Source organism: Scylla paramamosain, chromosome 32, assembly GCF_035594125.1.
Source record: "Scylla paramamosain isolate STU-SP2022 chromosome 32, ASM3559412v1, whole genome shotgun sequence".
In the NCBI taxonomy this organism is placed as follows: domain Eukaryota; kingdom Metazoa; phylum Arthropoda; class Malacostraca; order Decapoda; family Portunidae; genus Scylla; species Scylla paramamosain.
Genome location: NC_087182.1, coordinates 5351721 through 5371156, shown reverse-complemented (window position 1 = coordinate 5371156; position 19436 = coordinate 5351721). Strand labels below are relative to the sequence as shown.

The 19436-nt window shown below is 41.7% G+C and overlaps 1 protein-coding gene across 1 annotated transcript; it reads left to right on the top strand.

Annotated features, from left to right (window-relative positions):
• The first annotated feature begins 1413 nt into the window (after window positions 1–1413).
• LOC135089380 (uncharacterized) lies at window positions 1414–19302 on the top strand. The gene is made up of 13 exons (XM_063984944.1): window positions 1414–1490; window positions 1910–1974; window positions 2294–2338; window positions 5168–5261; window positions 6222–6472; window positions 7642–8508; window positions 9654–9917; window positions 10308–10534; window positions 10756–10928; window positions 11202–11430; window positions 11915–12167; window positions 12494–12655; window positions 12919–19302. The coding sequence occupies exons 1-13, from the start codon at window positions 1414–1416 to the stop codon at window positions 13521–13523; spliced, it is 3312 nt and encodes a 1103-aa protein (XP_063841014.1). The 3' UTR covers window positions 13524–19302.
• Window positions 19303–19436: the final 134 nt, after the last annotated feature.

The following is a 19436-nucleotide window of genomic DNA, read 5'->3' as shown; positions in this document are numbered from 1 at the left end:
ATCTTGTTATTTTCTTCTTTCTTCAAATATGTCCATAAACCTACGATATTACATAAGGAATCAAATCTTCTCTCAAATGGTATATATATATATATACTATGGGGAATATGTTGATATTTATTTCCTTGATTATCTTCTAAAGTTCCTCATTATGCGTGGAAGTAGTTTGTAAGGAATTGCTTATGAATAGGTTCTGGGTTATAATTAAATAGGGTAGATATTTTTTAAAATGGTCCAGTTTTCCTTACGTTGTGGAAATATATTGTTTTATTATTATTATTATTATTATTATTATTATTATTATTATTATTATTATTATTATCTGCTAAAGCTTCTAATTGCGAGTCAAAATAGCTATATAAGGAACTAAATATGTACAGGGGTTAATTTATTATACAGTGTAGGGAAATCATCTCTTAATGAGCTTTTCTATATATTAAGGGAATAATTTTACTTTCCCTTGACTATCTGATTTTTTTTTTCTTGTATTACACACGTGTGGTTTATAAAATGGTATTGGTGATGAGCTGTAATAATAATATTATTACAGCTCCTTCCGTATATATTATATACGGAAGGCATATGTTAGATAACTTTTGATGTAACTTTTTTCCCTTTTTTCTTATCTTTCATTTATCCTTAAGTTTATTTTATGTATTATAGATGAAACAGAGAAATCTTGTTACGGTTTTTACATGAAGAGATGTTATTCATGTTTATTAATTTATTTTTATCTCTGGTATGTGTAAAAAAAAGAAGGGTAAATCAAAACTTGTGTGTATTTTGTATAGAGGGAAAAAAATAAATAAATGGGATAATATTTCATGATAATAACGTAATAGGTAATTTATCAATATGTCGCTCACATATTGTACACATCTCACTTGACATGGAATGAAAAAAAAAATAAAAATAAAATAAATAAATAGATGAATAAACTAAATCCGATTAGTATCATCATTGTTCACCATTATTATTACCACCACATTTTTACCATAGTTTTTCCATCATCCTCAACCATTACTATCAACTATTAATTACCAGTGGAAGAAAATAGATAAGAAATAGAAAAAAAAAATCCTATCAGACACGAGCCACCACCATTATTCACCATTATTATTATCACCACTAATTTTAACATAATTTTTCTATCATCATATGTCATTACTATCAACAATTAATTACTAGTAGGAGAAAATGAACCACGTAGACTAAAAATTCAAAAATGGCGCGCGGACTAAGCACTCAGGCGCGAGAGGAAGTAGTCCCACCATAAGTCCCTAAATTTCACCCTTTCCCTTACACCCACAATGAGACTTACCCTTAAACTAAACATTAGACATTGAAACGAGTCAGCATACAAAGCCAGAACCCCTAAAACCCCCTGAATTCGGACCTGGAATCTTAACCAACATGCCTGCAAATCACTGGGAGATGCGCCTGAGTGAGGGCTGCCCACAAAAACCCAAATATCTCCATAACCCGGACATGTTTCCCTAAATACCACCTTTGTATGTGAGGATGAAGTATTAAAGTCCACCTGGGGGAGAGAAGCAAGGGGCCCAGGGGTTTAGATCAGGGAGAAATAAAGGGTTGAAAGAGTGGAGAGGGACGAGTCAAGGGGCGGGTTGGGCTTTTACACTAAGGGCTTCCCATTATTGGTGCGCGGCCGCCATTCCCCAGCCCTAGCCAGCAGCCCAACCCAACATACCTAAATAGCCTCTTCTCGCCTCCACCCGCCACCCAGAGTACCCCGTGCAGGCTCTAGGCGGCCTAAAAATGCTCCAGGACAAGGTAAATATGCCAGCAGGTTCACCAATTGCCCAGAATCGAGAGGTGAAAATATGGCCTCAGTCTCTCTCTCCCTCTCTCATTTCCTCCCACTTTTCTCACTCCCTCTCACTCCTAGGGTAAATTCTAAGGATGTCACAGGTAGTTCAGGGCCTGGAGAACTAGGAGAGCCTACCAAAAGCCGTGAGGGGTAAGGGAAAAGGGGTAAAATAAGGGCATGAAATTCACGACTAGATTGGCTAAGGGGGAGGTCCTCTATCTAGGGTCACAGGGGGAGGGGGGTCAGGTTGCCATGGAAACACCCCCCTTGCCCCCTCCCTTTCCCTCTCTGTCGATCCTTAGGGGGTAGGGGGTAATAAGGGGGGGATATTTACACTAATATCCCCGTTAGTTAATAAAATAAGGTGAAATACACAACTGGGCACATACGCACACAACCTTCCTTTGGGGTCTTGAGGTCATATTTCGTCTTATTCGTGTATTTCTTAGGTCGTGGTTGCAGGTGTGGGCAGGTTTGGTTACTATGACCTGTTGGACTTAATTGCAGGTGTGTAGTAAGGGGCTCCCTTGTTCCTGTAGGTGAATAAGAGCCTATAGGACCTGCTTTTTGGGGTTACGTAGATCTTGACTGCGTATTTAGGGTGAAGAGCCACGTTTTTTGATTGTATAGGTGAGGGGTGTATGTGTTGTGGTTGTATGGGTAATGAGTGTTAATTTTGTGATTCTGTGGGTCATGCATGTATATTTTCTGATTATATGGGTTTGTTTAGGAAAGGGAAATGTACTGTGGGTAAGAATTGTCTGTATTTTTGGATAGTTTAGGTAAGGAGTGTACATTTTGTGATTCAGGGTAGTGATTGTTCAAATTATGATTGTTTGTATAGGTGAAGGGAGTGTGTTTTCTGATTCTATAGGTAAAGAGATAAAAAGAACTTCGTATTATTGGATTGTATGGGTAAGGAGTGTACATGGGTAGGCTTTCTGTATTTTCTGATTGTATGGGTTTGTGTAGATAAAGGGAGTGTATTTTCAGATTCTTTAGGTAACAGGGAGTGTATTTTCAGATTCTTTAGGTAACATGGAGTGAATTTTTGTATTGTATGGATAACCAGTCTCTATTTTCTTCGTGTATGGGTTTGTGTAGGTAAAGGGAGTGTATTTTCAGATTCTATAAGTAAGGAGTGTTCATTTTACAATCCTGTGGGTTAGAGGTCATCTTCAGATCCTATTTGGTAGAGAATGTGTGCTCTGGATTCTTCGGGTAAGTTGTGTGTGTCTCAGAATTCTATGGGGTGAGAAAAGTGGTGTTAGGTATATCTGTGTTCCCTTAGGTGAATCAGTATATTAAGGTGTTTTCTGTGTTTCTATAGGTAATGAGTTTTGTTTTAGTTTGTTTCTTGCCTTTTTTAGGAGAATAGGTTATTTTAGACTATATATTCTGTAATGTTATACGTAAAAGATTTGTTCTTTGGGGTCAAGTTCTTGCATACTTATGTGGTGTTTAATGGGAAAGTGTTATTAGTTGAATAGTTACAGGGGAAATTATTGTTAGTTTGCATAGTTATCCTGTGTTTATCAGGGAAAGTATTATTATTGTGCATAGATATCACCTGCGCATTACCTGTGTGTGGTTAATGAGGAAAAATGTGTCCGTGTGTATTATTGATGTCCCGAATTTTGGCTTGGAACTAAATTAGCCAAGACTAGGCATGTAAGAGGAACAACTTATGAGAGTACTGAAGAAATGGGATAGTCTGCTGGAGGTTCTAGTAAGGAGTTTTAATGTAAACCCAGGAATAAATATACCATCAGTTTCACCTATTGCCCAGAATTGAGAGGTGAAAATATTGCCTCAGTTTCCCTCTTCCTCTCATTTTCTCTCTCTCTCTCTTTTTTTTTTTTCACTTCCTCTCACATGGCTAAGGTTAAGAGAAGTGGGCACCTTTATAAGCTTTAGTTCCCTTGCCTTTTTGACTTCACTGCGGCAAGCAAGGTCTGTCCAGTGGGGGGGAGGAGGGAGGCAACCTGACCATTAATTTTCTGTAATTGGCACCTGGGAAATGTCAGGTTAGGTATAATTCTCTCTGCAGTGTCTGAGTTAGGATTATTATTTATTTATTTATTTATTTATTTATTTATTTTATTTATTTATTTTTCTCTCTAATGATAGGGTTTTCATGATGTGAGGTTAGGATGTGAGGTTAGGATTCTTCCTAATGTGACTGAGTCTTTTTTTTTATATACTTTTCTCATGGTAGGGTTTACAGGATGTCAGGCTTGGTATATTTTTCCTACAGTGCCTGAGTTTCTCTCTCTCTCTCTCTCTCTCTCTCTCTCTCTCTCTCTCTCTCTCTCTCTCTCTCTCTCTCTCTCTCTCTCTCTCTCTCTCTCTCTCTCTCTCTCTCTCTCTCTCTCTCTCTCTCTCTCTCTCAAGTGATAGGGTTTTAATGACATCAGGCTAGGCATAATTCTTCATACAGTACTTGAGTTAATGTCATTTGTGTGTTTTCTTGTTTTCTTGAGGTCTCCCTGATGTGGTGATGCACACACACACAGAGAATACAGGAAAAATAGATCTCCTCTTAGCACACTTTTTCCTATTATCTTGGTTATATAATGTGTGTGAGAGCCATGTTGTATACTTGTGGATTGATGGGAAATTCTACTTTGATAACAGTAACTCAGTTCAAGCTGCTTCATATGAGGAAATGTTGCTTAAAAATCTTCTTGTTTGAAGAACTTCTTGTGTCCCAGAGGTTTTGTAAGGTTTGCATTTCCTGTCCTTGTTGAGAACTGCTGACTAACACTTCCACAAGCTTAGTTTTGTGGTCCAAGGAGAGAGAGAGAGAGAGAGAGAGAGAGAGAGAGAGAGAGAGAGAGAGAGAGAGAGAGAGAATTTCACTCAAACCATAGAAAAAAAAGTTCATACAAGCAGTGAAAATATTAAATTCCATTAAGAATAACTTCTCTTCTTGTCACATCAGAAACTTGCCCTTCCTGCATTCAAAAGAGAATCATCCCTGTGTTGTGGTCTTTTCATTATATCAGGAACTAACTCTTACGACTTTCCAAGAAAATAATACTTGTGTTGTGATTTTTCTTGTCATATATATATATATATATATATATATATATATATATATATATATATATATATATATATATATATATATATATATATATATATATATATAAAATAATGAATGGTTCTCAAAAAATCATCCTTGTATTGTTATCTTTTTATTGTAATATCAGAAGCAAGCTTGTGGCTCTCAAAAGAAAATAATCCTTGTGTTGTGATCTTTAGACAAGTCTGGAAAATTGCCCTTGTGTTTTGATCTTTAAATACTTTTTCTGACGTGGTGTAATTTTTCAGGGGAGAGGGACCCCAGTGTGGTAGCCATGATGCAGGAGAGCCCCCGCCTGCCTCCCCTCCTTTCCCCCGCCTGGGCCCAGCCACCACTACCAAGGTAAGTGACTCACCAACCACCCATTAGTGTATTAACTTCCTCATCAGCCATTCCAGAGTTGTGACACATTTTGCATCCTTCACACTGTTTTGCTTTCATCAGTTCCACATCATATATTGAATTAATTGGTCTTGCTCTCATGTTTTCTTAAGATTTTGTTAGTTTGGATGTGAAATATATTTGGTGGTAGGTGTGATATTGAACACTCATTGGTTTCCTGTTCTGTGTTAGGTTTGTTATATTGTGCTTTGGGTATGGGATGTGATATTAAAGTCTCATTGGATCCCTGTTCTGCCTTAATGCTCATTATATCATAGTTTGGATATGGGATGTATTTAATGGTAGGTCTGATATTGAACACTCACTGATTCTCTGTTCTGTGTTGGGTTTGTTATGTCATAGTTTGGATTCATTAGGTATTTGATCAGTATCTTATTTTAAAGTCTCACTCAGAGCAGATAAATGTGTTTTGTTTGTAATCATCCTGAAGAAAAAAAAAAAAGGCTGCAGGTGACACACAGCATTGCACCTTCATTTCAATACCACCACCTTCAGAAAAAAAATCATGTATGCATATCTACCTTGAAGCCCTTGGACTCCCATTCCTCACTCCATCCTCTGAGCCTTGCTTCTGCCTCCTCCTCTCTCTGCATTCAGCACCAAGTCATCTGCATACGACACCTCCTGCAGGAGTCCTATCCTGAAACCATGAGAAAAAGCTCCCAGAACCATTGTAGTAGTAGAGTTTGTTGTTCTTTGGCTCAGTTATGCACAGAGTAGGCTATGCCTTAAAGAGGAAGATAGGATAAATGTTATGGAATGTTAAAAAAAAAAGACAGTTTGCAGGTTTTGTTATGAGTAATAGATTGATTGATGGATTGTTCAGTTTTATTCTTGGGTTCTTGGAATGTGAGGAGTGTAAATGTGTTGGGCAGTGGGTGAAGGAAGGTGTCTCTTCAGTGTGGGCGGCAGCCGTCAGGGGGCGGGCAAGCGGGCGCGAGGGGCAGAGATCCTCAACGGCCACCACGGAAGGCCGCCCCGCCCCAATGGTGGCCACCCTCTACAACAAACCCCTCGGGAAGGCCAGCAGCAGGTTCCTCAAGCCCCCCAGGCTCCCCAGGCTCCCCATACCCTGCCTCTGGCCCCACAGTCCCCCTCCCTGCCCCCTCACTCCCCCCACACACCCCTCAAAGATGGGCCCAAGGCACAAGGTGAGTCACTGCTGAGGGAAGACCTTTGTTGCTTGTCAGAGGAGGTGATGTTGGTGGTGTAGGTGAAAGTTGTTGGTCTACTGGGGATATAAATTGTTTGAGAGCAGGAAAGATTTAGGGTTCTCTTATTCCTAGTATACGGTATTGTTTCCTCTACTTACAAGTATTACCACACATGTATACCATAATCAGAGTCAAGTTTCATGGTAGAAAATCAAAAGAAATTAATAGGTTTGTAAGAGGGGATGTGTTGCAGATCTTTGAAATTGAGGAATCAGTTGTGGTATTGAAGATTTTGATGTTAAAAAAATCTTTACCCTATATAGTTTGTTTCCAAGAAGTGTTGTGTTTTAATTTCTTAATTTATAGAATCAGTTCAGAAGAGTATTGATGATTTGGGGAAAGCTATATATAGTTTAATTTTCTAAAAAGAGCTGTGTTTTAGTTTAGTTAAGAATCCGTTTAAAGGAGTATTGATGGTTTGGTTAAGGAAATCTGTATATAGTGTAGGTTTGTGATATGGGCTTTGTTTAAGATGATTCGCTTCAGTGTATTTGAATAAGGATGTGTAATATATATTGCTTTTGTGGTGATGGAGCACTTTTCTTCATGAGGGTTGGTGGAAGCTTGTGTTTAGAGGCACCTGCTATAACTTTGCTGTCCATTATTCATGTGCTGCTTCTTAATACTGAATTTGTGCACATTTGTAGAAAAACTTGCACCAAACATTTATCACTGCTGCCTCTATCTGTTCCTGAGCTTTCTTGATTTTCCTGATGATGATGATGTTGATTGAGTATGTCCTTTTTACTGTTTCTAAAGGTAGATTTTAATGAAAGCAGTAATGGATCTTTAGTATGAAGTTAACATATTATTGAGTTAGTTATGAAGGGATGTATATACTTACCTTCCTGTACATACATTGACATTGTTGGGACATTAACACACTTGACTCACATGTTACAACTCCCTGCATGACTCACCTTCTGTTTGGGTTGCTACAAGTTCAGGTGAACAGGTGATGAGAAGTTCTCAGTTTAAAAATTTTTTGGCAGATATTTGTTTTGTGTGCATGTACTTATGTCCTAATATGCTGATAACCCCTTGGCAGGCATGCAGACAGTGTTGAGGTGGTAGATATTAGACAGTGATAAACGTTGTGTTGACAGTCAACCCCAAGAGGCTTGGCAGCACGGCTCCTCCTGTCTCCACACCCCTGTCCCCAGCCTCGTCCGGGGCCCTACAGCCTAGCCGGGGCCGGGAGCGGTGGGGGGGCTGGCTGGGAAGCTCCCTGGGCTCTCAGCAGCGAGGGGGACAGGCAGACTCCTCCAAGCAAAACTGTGCCAACTCCACTCCTCTTCAAACTTCAGAGCTCAGGAGCTCCGGCTTTGACATGACAAAACTTTACCCTGAGCTGTCAGCCAAGCTGGGCCTGACCAAGCAGGGGCCTGGCGAAGGGACGAGCATCCACAAGAATGGCATCACCCTGCGGGAGAACCTGGCGCCAGGGCCCCTCAAGAAGCTGGAGACAGTGACTGACGACTCCAGGATCAAGGTGGTGTCCACGGGTCAGATCTTCAACAACACCAAGGGCCTGGTGACTGCCAAGCTGGGCAGTGGAGTGCCAAATAGCAAGGCTGGAGGGACTGCCAAGGCCTCCTCCAGGTCGAGGATTAAGTGTGGGGAGCGAGGACAGAGGAGAGGCAGCCACGGGCGGTCGGGAGTGCGGCCAGAAGTTGGGGGCAGCCACGGACAGTCCTCTGCACCTGTGAAGGGACCAAGCATAGCCAGGAGTGCTGGCAGTCTTAAAAGTAACAGTAATAGCAGCAGTGCTCCAAACAGCAGTAGTATATTGGAGGAACAGCTGAGAGGAGGGGGCAGCAGTCAGCGACACATGGCGTCGCCTGGCTCTGGCCTCCACCACCACCACAACCACCACCACCACAATCACAATCATCACCACCACCATCACCACCACCACCACCACTCAAGGCTACCTCAACCAGCCACCACCAGGCCTGTTCCTCTCACTGCATGTAAGTGGGATCTTGTTTCCTTCTTTTGTGCACTTCAGACTCATCTGAATTCATTTTCCTTGTTGCATCTTTCTGGGTTGTAAATTTGAGCATTAAAACATTCCAGTAATAATTTTTTGAAAAAGCAAATTCTAAGGAAATAGCTATGAAACATACCAGAAAGTATTTAACTAAGTTTGTATTGCTTATCCTGATTGTTAATGTTTATTGTGATTTTGCTGAAAGTGTAAAAGTTTGTTGAGAGTTTGGGTGGCTAAGCAAGACACACTAGGTGTTTGTGGTTTGGTATTTGAGAACTATTGGGAAGTCTGAATGGAAGAAAACCTACAGATGTCTAAATATGAACAGATTACTGTAAAAATGAAAGAAACTTTTAGATGTCTAAATATAACAGATTAGTGTATCCATGAAAGAAAAACTTATAGAAGTCTAGATATAAATAGGTTAGTGTATCCGTAAGGAACTGTTTCACCTGTTCCTAGATAGATTGACAGACTTCCTTCTTCAGTGAAAAAGAAAAACAAAGAACAGTAGGCTGAAAATATATGTGACAACAGCCAGTCATGAGCACAGTGGATGGTGCAGGTGGTGTGTGAGGAGTTTTAGTCCCCTCAGTCTTGTAAAGATTTTTCAATGAGAATTTACTGTTTGGAATTATTGGACCACCTCTTTCTTGCCTTGAAGATGGTTACATTGCCATTAGCTCTGTAGGTGAGGGTGCCTGGCCAGCTAGATCCATGAATCTGTTGCAGAGAGAGAATGCCTTGTTGTGAATGTGATTGCTGTCCACTGCTAGTTGCTTGTGGTGCTGGTCCTCTGTTTAAACATTTTCAACTCCACCTTTGGTTTTCCTCAAAACATTACAAGCAGCACTGCATGGGATGCTGGAAGGCAGCTTAAAGAGAGACTTCAGTGTGACAGGAGGTTGTGAGAGAACTGCATGCTAGAAGTTCAAATGCCACATAAACCTGTACTTTGGAAATTTAGGGAATTTTATTGTGGAAATTTAGTTTCTCACTCTGTTGGTATACAAATCCACACATAATAGGAGCCTATGTCAGTTCCTCACATGCATGTGTTTTTGAATTTTGATGTTGCCTTGCCCATACTGTGTCAAATGAATTGACTTTTGTTGTTTGTTGCAGCATCCTCCTCTTCCTCCTCGTCCATCTCCTCCAATGTGTCTTCAGGCAGGAGTCTAGTCACCTCCCCCTCCACCACAGCAACAACCACCACCCACCTGGCTGCCTTGTCCTCCCAGGAGCCTCGGGTGGTGACGCTACCCCCCCGTCAGCCTCCACAGTCCTTCCTCTCCAGTGCAGCTGCCGCCTCCCTCCCCCAGCCTCTCTTACGGGTCCATGCTCTTCGGGAAAAACATTACGCTTATAAATCCGATCTCTTTCCCTTAGGTGAGTCTTGCAATTTTGAATTATATTCCACTGTTCAGGGATTGATAGCAAGGTTCATTATAAGCATTTAGCAGAGAGAGCAGTGAGTTACAGTGAATGAGTGATCCATGTATTGAAAGGAAGTAGGAAGGTTCTGACACAGGACCATATTCTGAAACTGTGCTGCACCTCCACTTCTCTCAGAAGGTTCTTGTTGAAGTTACACAGGCTCTTAAGGGTGTTTTTATGTTTCTAGTTACAAATTAGCAAGAGTCTCCATTATTAACTGGAGAAAAACTTGAGAACCCGGCTGATCATCACTGGGGCCTTTGAAAATAGTCATGGTGAGAGAGCAAAGCATTTCAGAATGCACGAACACCACTGACTAATGAACAACTCTGTGATCACCAGGCATTGAGACGAGTGAGGAGAGTGAGAGCAGCGATGCCGAGGAGCTGTGTGGGAGTCAGCAGGGCTGGCTAGACCCAACTGATGGTGCCCACCTCACATACCAAAGCTGGGAGCCGAGCTGGACTCACCCCAACAACCTGCCTCACTTGCCCCGCCTCTCCTCCAGCCCCACTGTCTGCCAGCGTTCTGTCACTCTGGCTCTCGCTCTCGCCTCCTGCAGGAGACAGGTACACACTGCTGGGGCTGTGGCCTGGCCAAACTTTTATCTGGCTCTTTGTATCTAAGGTAAAGATATTGGTCTGTTGATTAGGTGAAGGTTTATCTGGCTGTTTGTATCCAAGGCAAAAATATTGGACTATGGCCTGAGTTATGGAACTGCAGAGCATCAACTAGTATTTTAACCATTCTTTGCAGATACTTTCTTTAACTTGTCTGTTGATGTTCTCAGGTGTCAGCATCTCGGATGAGGAGTGACATGCGGTCGCGGGAGGTGGCCAGACTTGGGGTTCTCACACGGTTGCTGCTGGAGACGGCTCGCACCCACCCTCGCCTCACTGCTGCCGCCTGTTGCCTCTACCGCCCCTCCCAGGCACACCAGGAATCTCCAAAAGTTAAATCTAGGTGAGACATGCAAAGGAAAGTTTGTTATCCCTCTCCCAGGAACTTTCATATCTGTAAGACACAAGAATGTAAAATAACAAGGGAAGCTGCAAGAAGCCATCTGGCCTACACAAAATGTACCTACTGATTTCTGCCTATTTATCTTCATCCATAAATTTGTGTAATCTTCCTTTAAAGCTCCCTAATGACTCAGTACTAACAACCAGGAAGTAATTGTTGCTTTGATGTGTGAGTGTGTTGCCAGTAATCATCACTCATTTATCCTCTTGGTAGGTTTATGTCCTCGGTGCTGGTGCGTCGACCGTGTGTGTACAGGGACGGAGAGTGCCGGGAGCCGTCCCTGCCCGGCACTCGCCACTGCATGCACCACATCATGTACAATGTGGACCAGCAGTTGTTCACCCACTGCACTGCACGCCACCCGGACAACACACTCTGCCGGGTGCCTGTGTTCGATGTGTCCCATGAGCTTCCACTGTGTTACAAGCACAGCAAAACACAGGTGGGACTTTGCTCCTTACTCCTTGTGTCTTGTGTGTGACTTGATTTTCTTTTGTCTCTTGTCATACATAACTTGCCATTGTTTTAATTTAAGCGTGAAATTGTCACTCCTTATTTTTATTACTTGTTGAAAACCATGTAGTATCACAACCACTTGTAAAGCTATTATATTAATTACTTGTTGGAAATCATGCATGACAACCATTTGCAAAACTATGTACTGTGTATTGTTAACTTCAAGAACCCATGATTACCTTTGATATTCTGAGTTTTTATTGTTAGATGGCCTATCATATACATGTTCCCTTGTCATTCTTTTGTAGCATTAAGGAACTATTAAAGAAACAAATCTGAAAAATATGCTTTGGAGAATCATTTACTGCCCAAGATTTGCAGCTGTGAGTAATGGCAGTCATATGATTTGTCACATAGCTTGTAGAGTACACCCCTTCTTATCTGTGTACTGATGTACATGCCTGTTGCAGGAAAATGTAGCCAAAACTCCAACTGATGAAACCTCAAAGCCCAAGAGATCTCGCAAGAAGAACAAGATGCCGATCCTCTCCAGGTACGGCAAGCGAAGCAAGAAGCGGCGGAGATCCTCCAACTCCTCGTCCTCTGTGATCCCCTCGACCAGCGTGCGGCCGCCAATGGCCAGCCAGTCGTCCCTGTCCTCACCCCAGCCCTCACCCACCACCCCACAGACCTCACCGCACTTCTCCACTGCCTCATGCACAGGTGAGGCTCACAATGTAAACTTGATATACTTTAAAGTAGAGGATTAGCTTCTTTTATATTTTCCATTAGCTATATTTTTCACTTAAGATGTAATGATGAATATTAAATTCAGTGAGTTCTGATATAATAGCACTGCAGCATTTACTTCAAGGTAGAGAAGCTGTAATACAAATTCTCCTTTATTTAATCTTTATAATGTACAAGTATGTCCAAAAAAAGCTGCTCTTAAATTTGAGCAATTCTCACTATTAAAGATACTAGACTGGGATAAATACTGTGCTTTATGATTTTTCCACCACACTGATGCTGATTCACAATCCAACCAGATTCTGTGGCTGAGGTGGATGAGGAAAGTGAGTTAGAGGAGGATATGGAAGGAATGGTGGAGGGTCTGGACGCTGCCTCTCGCCTCCTGGACCCACGAGACCTGCAGGATGTTCTCAACCGCATCCCTGACCATGAATTGACACAGCTCTTTGATGCTCCAGGTGAGTGGGTCAACTGCTGGGAGGATGGCCAGGTGTGGTCTTGGTGCAGGGAGAGGCGAGCTTCAGAGTTATAGTGTCTTGTGCAGCAGGGCCATGGTAGGAAAGGCTTGCATTGAATAAATTAGAGCAGTATCCATGGAAGTAAGTGTAGATTACAGTGATACTTAAGATATTACTGAAGTGAAGGCAAGTACCTGAATTTAGTTGTAAGTTTACAAAGCATAGAACAGGATAAGACTTTCAAACTAACCATTATCCTGCAGAGGCCAAAACAAGCGACTTCTCTGAGGAGAAAGTCGAGATTGAGGGGGAGCAGAGGGGCACTGGTCGAGGTGAGGACCATCATGACTCAGGGAGGTCTCCAGTGTCTGCCCACAGCCCCTCCCCTTGCCCTGCCACCCTCACCCCAGCACCCACCCCCACAGCTGCCTCGTCCTCCACCCCTCCGCTCAACGAGGAAGGCACAACACTCAGTCTGGATGAGTCGACCTTCAATGAGCTGGTGGCCGGCAACATCCCCATTGACTCCATCATCTCCTCCTCCTTTAACCAGCAGGAACTCAACACCATCTCCCAGGCGCTCTCCAACATCGTGCAGGAGAGCAACCTCAACCTCCCTGGCTTTGACCTTCCGACGTCCTCTGGTAGCTCCTTCACGCCGTCTGAGGCTGTTGGGGCTGGCCAGGGTGTGGGGGATGTGAGTGACAGCTCCCTCATGTCTCAGGGGAGTGATGTGGGGGTGGGGCAGGCTGGTGTGGACTTGACTGACTCTAGCCACCTGGGAGGGGAGTGCAAAGTGAACCTTGGGGGTCAGCGGGCTGGAAGCTTGGTAGGGGCTGACGCTTCCACACTCTCTCCCCTCAAGTAGGCTCTGTAGAATCTTGTCTGGGCTACAGTTTGCCTCCGGGGAAGATTTGAGTGTTGGAAATACATACATATACTACGAGATCAGGTTTCATTCAATTGATTAACGTTTTACCAATGTTAAGGCTTTTTTGTACAGAAACGGTTTAAATTTCACATGGCGATTTTACTACTAGCAGTATTTTTTCAACTTGGGTGTAAGTGTCAGTGCTACTGCTGCTGCCAAGAGTGAAGGGGCAAGAGTGGCATTGGTCAGGACTGGTCTGTTGAGTTCACTAGTGTCTGAGTCCTGTGTTTCTGTCACGCCTGAAGAACCTCCATTGCAGTCGTCCTCTCTGTCCAGGAGCTGTCAGTTGTGCGGAACTATGTAGGAGGATGTCTTTTAGGGATGAGATGTAATTCATTGCCAGAAGTTTACCACAATCTTGCATTTTTTGGTATAGATTTGTTGTTATGAATTCTGACGCTGTTATTTATTATTACGATTAACAGTAACCAGTTATTGTTCTTGACTTGATTCTTTCATTCATGTGGTAATGAAACAGTTGAGTTATCTTTCCTGTCATGTGAGCTAAGCAAGGGGGTTTACACATTGTCACAAACGATCAATTGAGTAGATGGGGTTTGATTTAACAGTATTCATGCTTCACTCATATGGGAATCCTGTGTAGTTTTGATGTTTCATAGAGTTTTAGTTTCTTCTCGTCCACCTCAGCAAGCTAACAGACTTGCTCTTGCTGTTGATTAACTTTCTAAAGGGTCATTATCCCCCCCCCTAAGGATTTGGATTTTGCTCTAACACTCCTTCTGCACCCCTGCATTTGGTTACACAAGGACACACTCATCCAGTTCACCGATCACTGACATGGCAAGCAGGTGATGCATGTTCTAAACCAGCATGACTTCCTAATTTCAACACTAGTAGGCGTTTGTAATACCGTATGGTCTATTTTACTGGCATACTTGGCTAGAGAGTAAGAGCGCAGCTGATCAAGAGTTGGCGATCTGTTGTTTGCAAGTCTGTTTTCCTTCCCTTTTCCTATCTCTTCCTGTCTGGTGCACTAAAGAGAGCACAAAGGTAGTGTTTGGGAAGGGAAGTGTACTGTGCTAGTGTGACATATGCTGCGTGTCTGTCTGTGTGTGCGAGCATGTGATTATGATTATCAAAGCCTTCAGCATGTGTTCTTTTGAGTTAGATTATAACTGTCTAAGTTATTCAGTATTCTCTTGCTGGCAATCACTTGTCAAAGTCTCTTAGACATTAGTTGTTATGAGAGAATCTTGTGCATTGGAGTTATGAATGTGTGAGTGGTGGGAGTGAATGGCATGAATCTTTGGTGGCAGTGGTGGGTACAAATGTGTGAGACGCCTCCTGTGAGAGGTTGTGCGTGTGTTTGTGTGGTGTCGTAAAAAAAGTATGAGCATTAAAGGATTCCAGTGTCTTTTGGAGGAGATATTCAGCCGTAGTTCATTTCATTCATAGCGCATCACCCCATCTTCAATATTGTTTCCATTCACATGATTTATTTTCCACTGTATACTCTTACATTATTATGCGTGTATGCTTAGTTTGTAATGGCCAGCAAAACCGATCTTATGAAAACTAGTCTGTTCTGTGATTTTTTTCTATGTAAACATCACTATCTGTGTTGGGTACAAAGAGAGTGGGGTGTGCTGGGAATGTTTTGGTTTTCCAGCCATCATCAGCCTGTCATTGTTTCGCCATTCCTGTTAATTAGATGCACTGCGCATTTGTGTGTGTGTGTGTGTATGTGTGTAAGAGAGGAAAGAAGAGAGAGAGGAAGAGAGAGTGAGTGTGTGTTTTGTGTGTGTTTAGTTGATGAGAGGAATAACTTGTACTCTGTAGGATAAAGGTGGATAGGGTAACATTTATTTTTGTTACTGTACTATATACACTAGCATTCTCGTCTGCTACTTTTAATCTATTATTTATTGAGCTGTTTTCTTCTGTGCGTGGAGGTATTTAGTGCATATTTAAAGGAAAGGATGTAATTGTTTTCTCATACTGGCAATGATAAATGACATAAAGACACAACATGAGATCTAATCAAAGGAGAATACGAGACCAGGTTAGCAAAAAAACATTTCCATCGTAAGAGGTTCATTTCTTTATTATTATTATTATTATTATTATTATTATTATTATTATTATTATTATTATTATTATTATTATTATTATTATTATTACTATTATTGTTTACCTTGCTTGTTGATGTTACTAGGTGAAATGCTTCTTGTTGCAGTTTAGACTTAACCTCACCTTCACCCTCTCTTAACCATTCCTCAACCCTTGCAGTGTTGTGGCTTTGCTTGGTTGGTGTTTCTGGCCCCATTGTAGCTTTTTGGAGGTTGGGAAAATAACAAAACATAGCTTTTTGCTTTTCCAAGGTCATGCTACACTCCATTCTTTCACCAGGGTCTTTCATTTTTCTCTCCACCCCCCTTCATTCCTCAGAAATAAAAGGAAATACAGTGTTGTCCTTCACAGTTGGTTTCTTCCTACTTGCTGGTTGCTGCCACAACACAGTGCAGCGGAGGGTGGCTGCTGATGCTGGCTGCTGTCCCCACCACTGTGTTGTGGAACCATTGAATCTTATTGGTGCTAAACACAGTCTGGCTTCTTGTTCTTACCAGTGAAATTGCATGAGCTGTTGTTGCAAGTATCTTGGCAGTTGATGCCTTAAGAGTGCATGGATGTTTCATGGTTTTGTAGAGTTGCAGGTCTTCTGTACAACACAGTGCTCAAGCTGGAACCGAGAGGATTTTAGCTTCACATCATTGAGAAATAACAGTGTTCAGAGCTTGATGCCAGCCTTGAAATTCTAGTTTCGGTAGAACCTCGCTAAGTATGTAGAAGGGAAGGGGTGATGGAATCCGTGAAAATCATATTGTACTTCTTTGTCATTAATGAAAATATGTTAATTACAGCAAAAATTTTAGCTCATTGAAATATAGAAAAATTAAACACAAAGTAAGTTTATATTCATGATCAGAAAATTTAGAGATTTGCACAGACTGGACTCCTTACCCTGAATACACCAGGGAATGTAGCTCTTGACGATATTGATATATATGTATATGGAATTGTCTTCAGTTGATTCATTATTAATATTAGAGGTAAATGGCAATTAAGGTAGGTTTTGTGGAGAGTAAGACTTAGTGGAATTTCTTGGCAGCCATCAGGTAATTCAGATTTGTGTCTTGGAATGCTAAGGTGGGGAATCTGTTATTGCATAATTCCCATACACTTTGAATCTGATGTTGAAAATGTAATTGTACATGTATTTTATCTTCATTTTCATATGGTAGTGAAGTGTGGGATACGTAGAGGTGGCAAGGAGACTGCTGCCTCACTTGGCAATCGCATGATAGAAGGAACATGAGGCAGAATGCTGAAAACAAGCCATGTCTGCTTCAACCCTCAGTCTGTGTCACAGACTTAGGAATTAAAACAAACAAGAGAAAAACAAACAAATATAAAATCACCCAAGTGTCCCTGATTCTGCAGAAATATATCTGACTTGATAGATTTTATTCTGTGGATGAAATATTTTGGTTTGAACAAAAGTTACGTTGGGTGTTGCGTCACGCTGATGGTCGGGCGTGCTGAGGTTCACACCGGTGCCTCAATTTCATGAATCATCCTCATGGCTATTCATAAATTTTCTTGTACTACTTCCTTAAAAAAAATTGTGGTCTACATACATACACTCAGTAATTCTGTCTGTAAGAAATGAGCTTCTAGTTTATTATTATTGCATTTTTCTGTCAGTAGTAAAATGGTTTTATACAATTAATAGTAGTGAGAAAAGGAAAGGAGCATAAGTGTCGTGTATAATTTCATAGTTTGTCCCCAGCATGTAACCTATAATGAGATGACGTGGTGGTGGTCTATCAGTGTAGTGCAGTGCAGCCTCTTGGCCAGGTGCGGGGGTTGTGCTGGAGAGTCGTAGTTCAAGTAAACCTTTAAGGGCATTGCATACGACAGTCTTGGGGTTAGTCTGTTACTGTAAGAGGCGTAGTGGCTCGGTACGGACAATGGCCTGGGATTGCAGTTTCTTTTATGAGGAGGTTTAATCATTTGCAGCATTTCATTATAGTCTGGTTTATTGCAAGGAGGCTAAATGACTGATGTGCTGCAATGGTGTACAGTACTGAAAGCAGGTCCATCATCAGGGAGTGTGATTGACTAGTGTTGTGTGCAGGAGGAACAAAAACATGGGCATTAGGGTATGTCAGTCGTGGCAGTTTGGGTAGAAGATAGCTCATCCATTAACCTAATATTGCACACTCCGGTATATATATTTTTCAAACTCCTGATTAGCGTAGTCACTGTTTATCATTAACCCGTTTGTTGTATTCCTTTCCGTCAATGCAAGCACTCAGTTCTTCCTTCCTCAACCCAATGTACGTATGCATTATGTTCACCTCAGCCTTAGTGTGTACATCCCGATAAATGTTCGTACGGTGTGCTTCCCGGCTAGGGACTTGACCTGTGTTGAAATTTCCAGCATTCACTTAGTTAAAAATGTCATTCACTCACCCTAGAAACTGGACAATTCCACAAAATGACGGCTGAAATATGTACTTACCTTTCAGTTCTTATTGTATTGAATGGACGTGTCTCCCTCCTTCCCTCCCTGTCTCCCTTGTTACTCCTATTGGCCTGTATTATACTTGCACTGTTCACACCACCACCATAGTCAGGGATGGTGAGCTAAGGTCATGCAGATATTGGTATATGATCTATTCTTGCACCATTCACATCATCATAGTGAAAGCCAGCGGATCAGGGTGATGTACGCAAACAAGCCATGTGGAGGGGTGGAACCGTAAGCCAGGAGTTCATCGTGGCTATAGTTGTAGGTCTCCCTTGGTGTTCTCTGTTATCTTGGAGGTGTGTGTGTTTGTCATCAGTAAGTGAAGGAAGTGTAGCATACATTTACGGTTGCTGTGTTTGCACAGGTTGGTTGGGTGTCGAGTGCTGAGGTATCTTGACTCTCTCTTGTATTCAAGTGTTGGTGGAAGGGTTGGCCATTGCCCATGGTGTGGTACAAAGAAGGAACAGGAGAGAGAGAGAGAGAGAGAGAGAGAGAATGCTAGTTTGAAGCTGGCTTAGTATTTCTGTAGTATTAAATATTCTCTTTCAGTTGTAAATGGCCAGATTAGAGAGCAAAAAGAAAAAAAAAAAAGGTTATATCCATTGGGTTAGTGGAGATGTGTGGAGGCAACCCTTCTATATATATACATATATAAATATACATACTATATATCCATGAACATTACATATACCACGTGACCTGACATCCACTTCGTATATAGTTTTTTTGGTATTATTTTGATATGTCAGTAATGAATGAAGAAGCAATTGTATTTATATCTAGCGTTGGGGCCGGGAGACTAGTGTACTAGTGTCTGGCGCGGCGGCCTGGCGGGCTGCCCTCGGGTTCATCACAAGCACGAGAGTCTGTTCGTACCGTACGTCGCTCCGTGAACTTCTCTCCCTTGACTCTTGAGGTTAATATATCTTGGGTTCTGTAAGCTTTATTACCTGTACCACTATTGTTATTTTTTATTATTATTCATCATTATGTGATGCCAGTATTTTGTTAGTAATGGTATTCCTTGATATTGTGGAGCGCTAGCAGTGTGGGGGCGGCTTCCTGCCCCTCTCAGTGGGGGATTTTAAAATGCATAAAAAAACTAGGAAGATTAACTGTCAAATTATGTGAGTTTTGAAGTAGTAAAATTATTTTTTGTAATGTGGCTTTTATTGAGTTGGTCTCTTGAAGTATTGTGTTGGTAGTGAAAGAGATAGGAGTTAGTATAAATTGTGTACCTACAGACACCAACAATTCCTATTACCATTAACTCGGTTTACCATTAACTCTTTTTT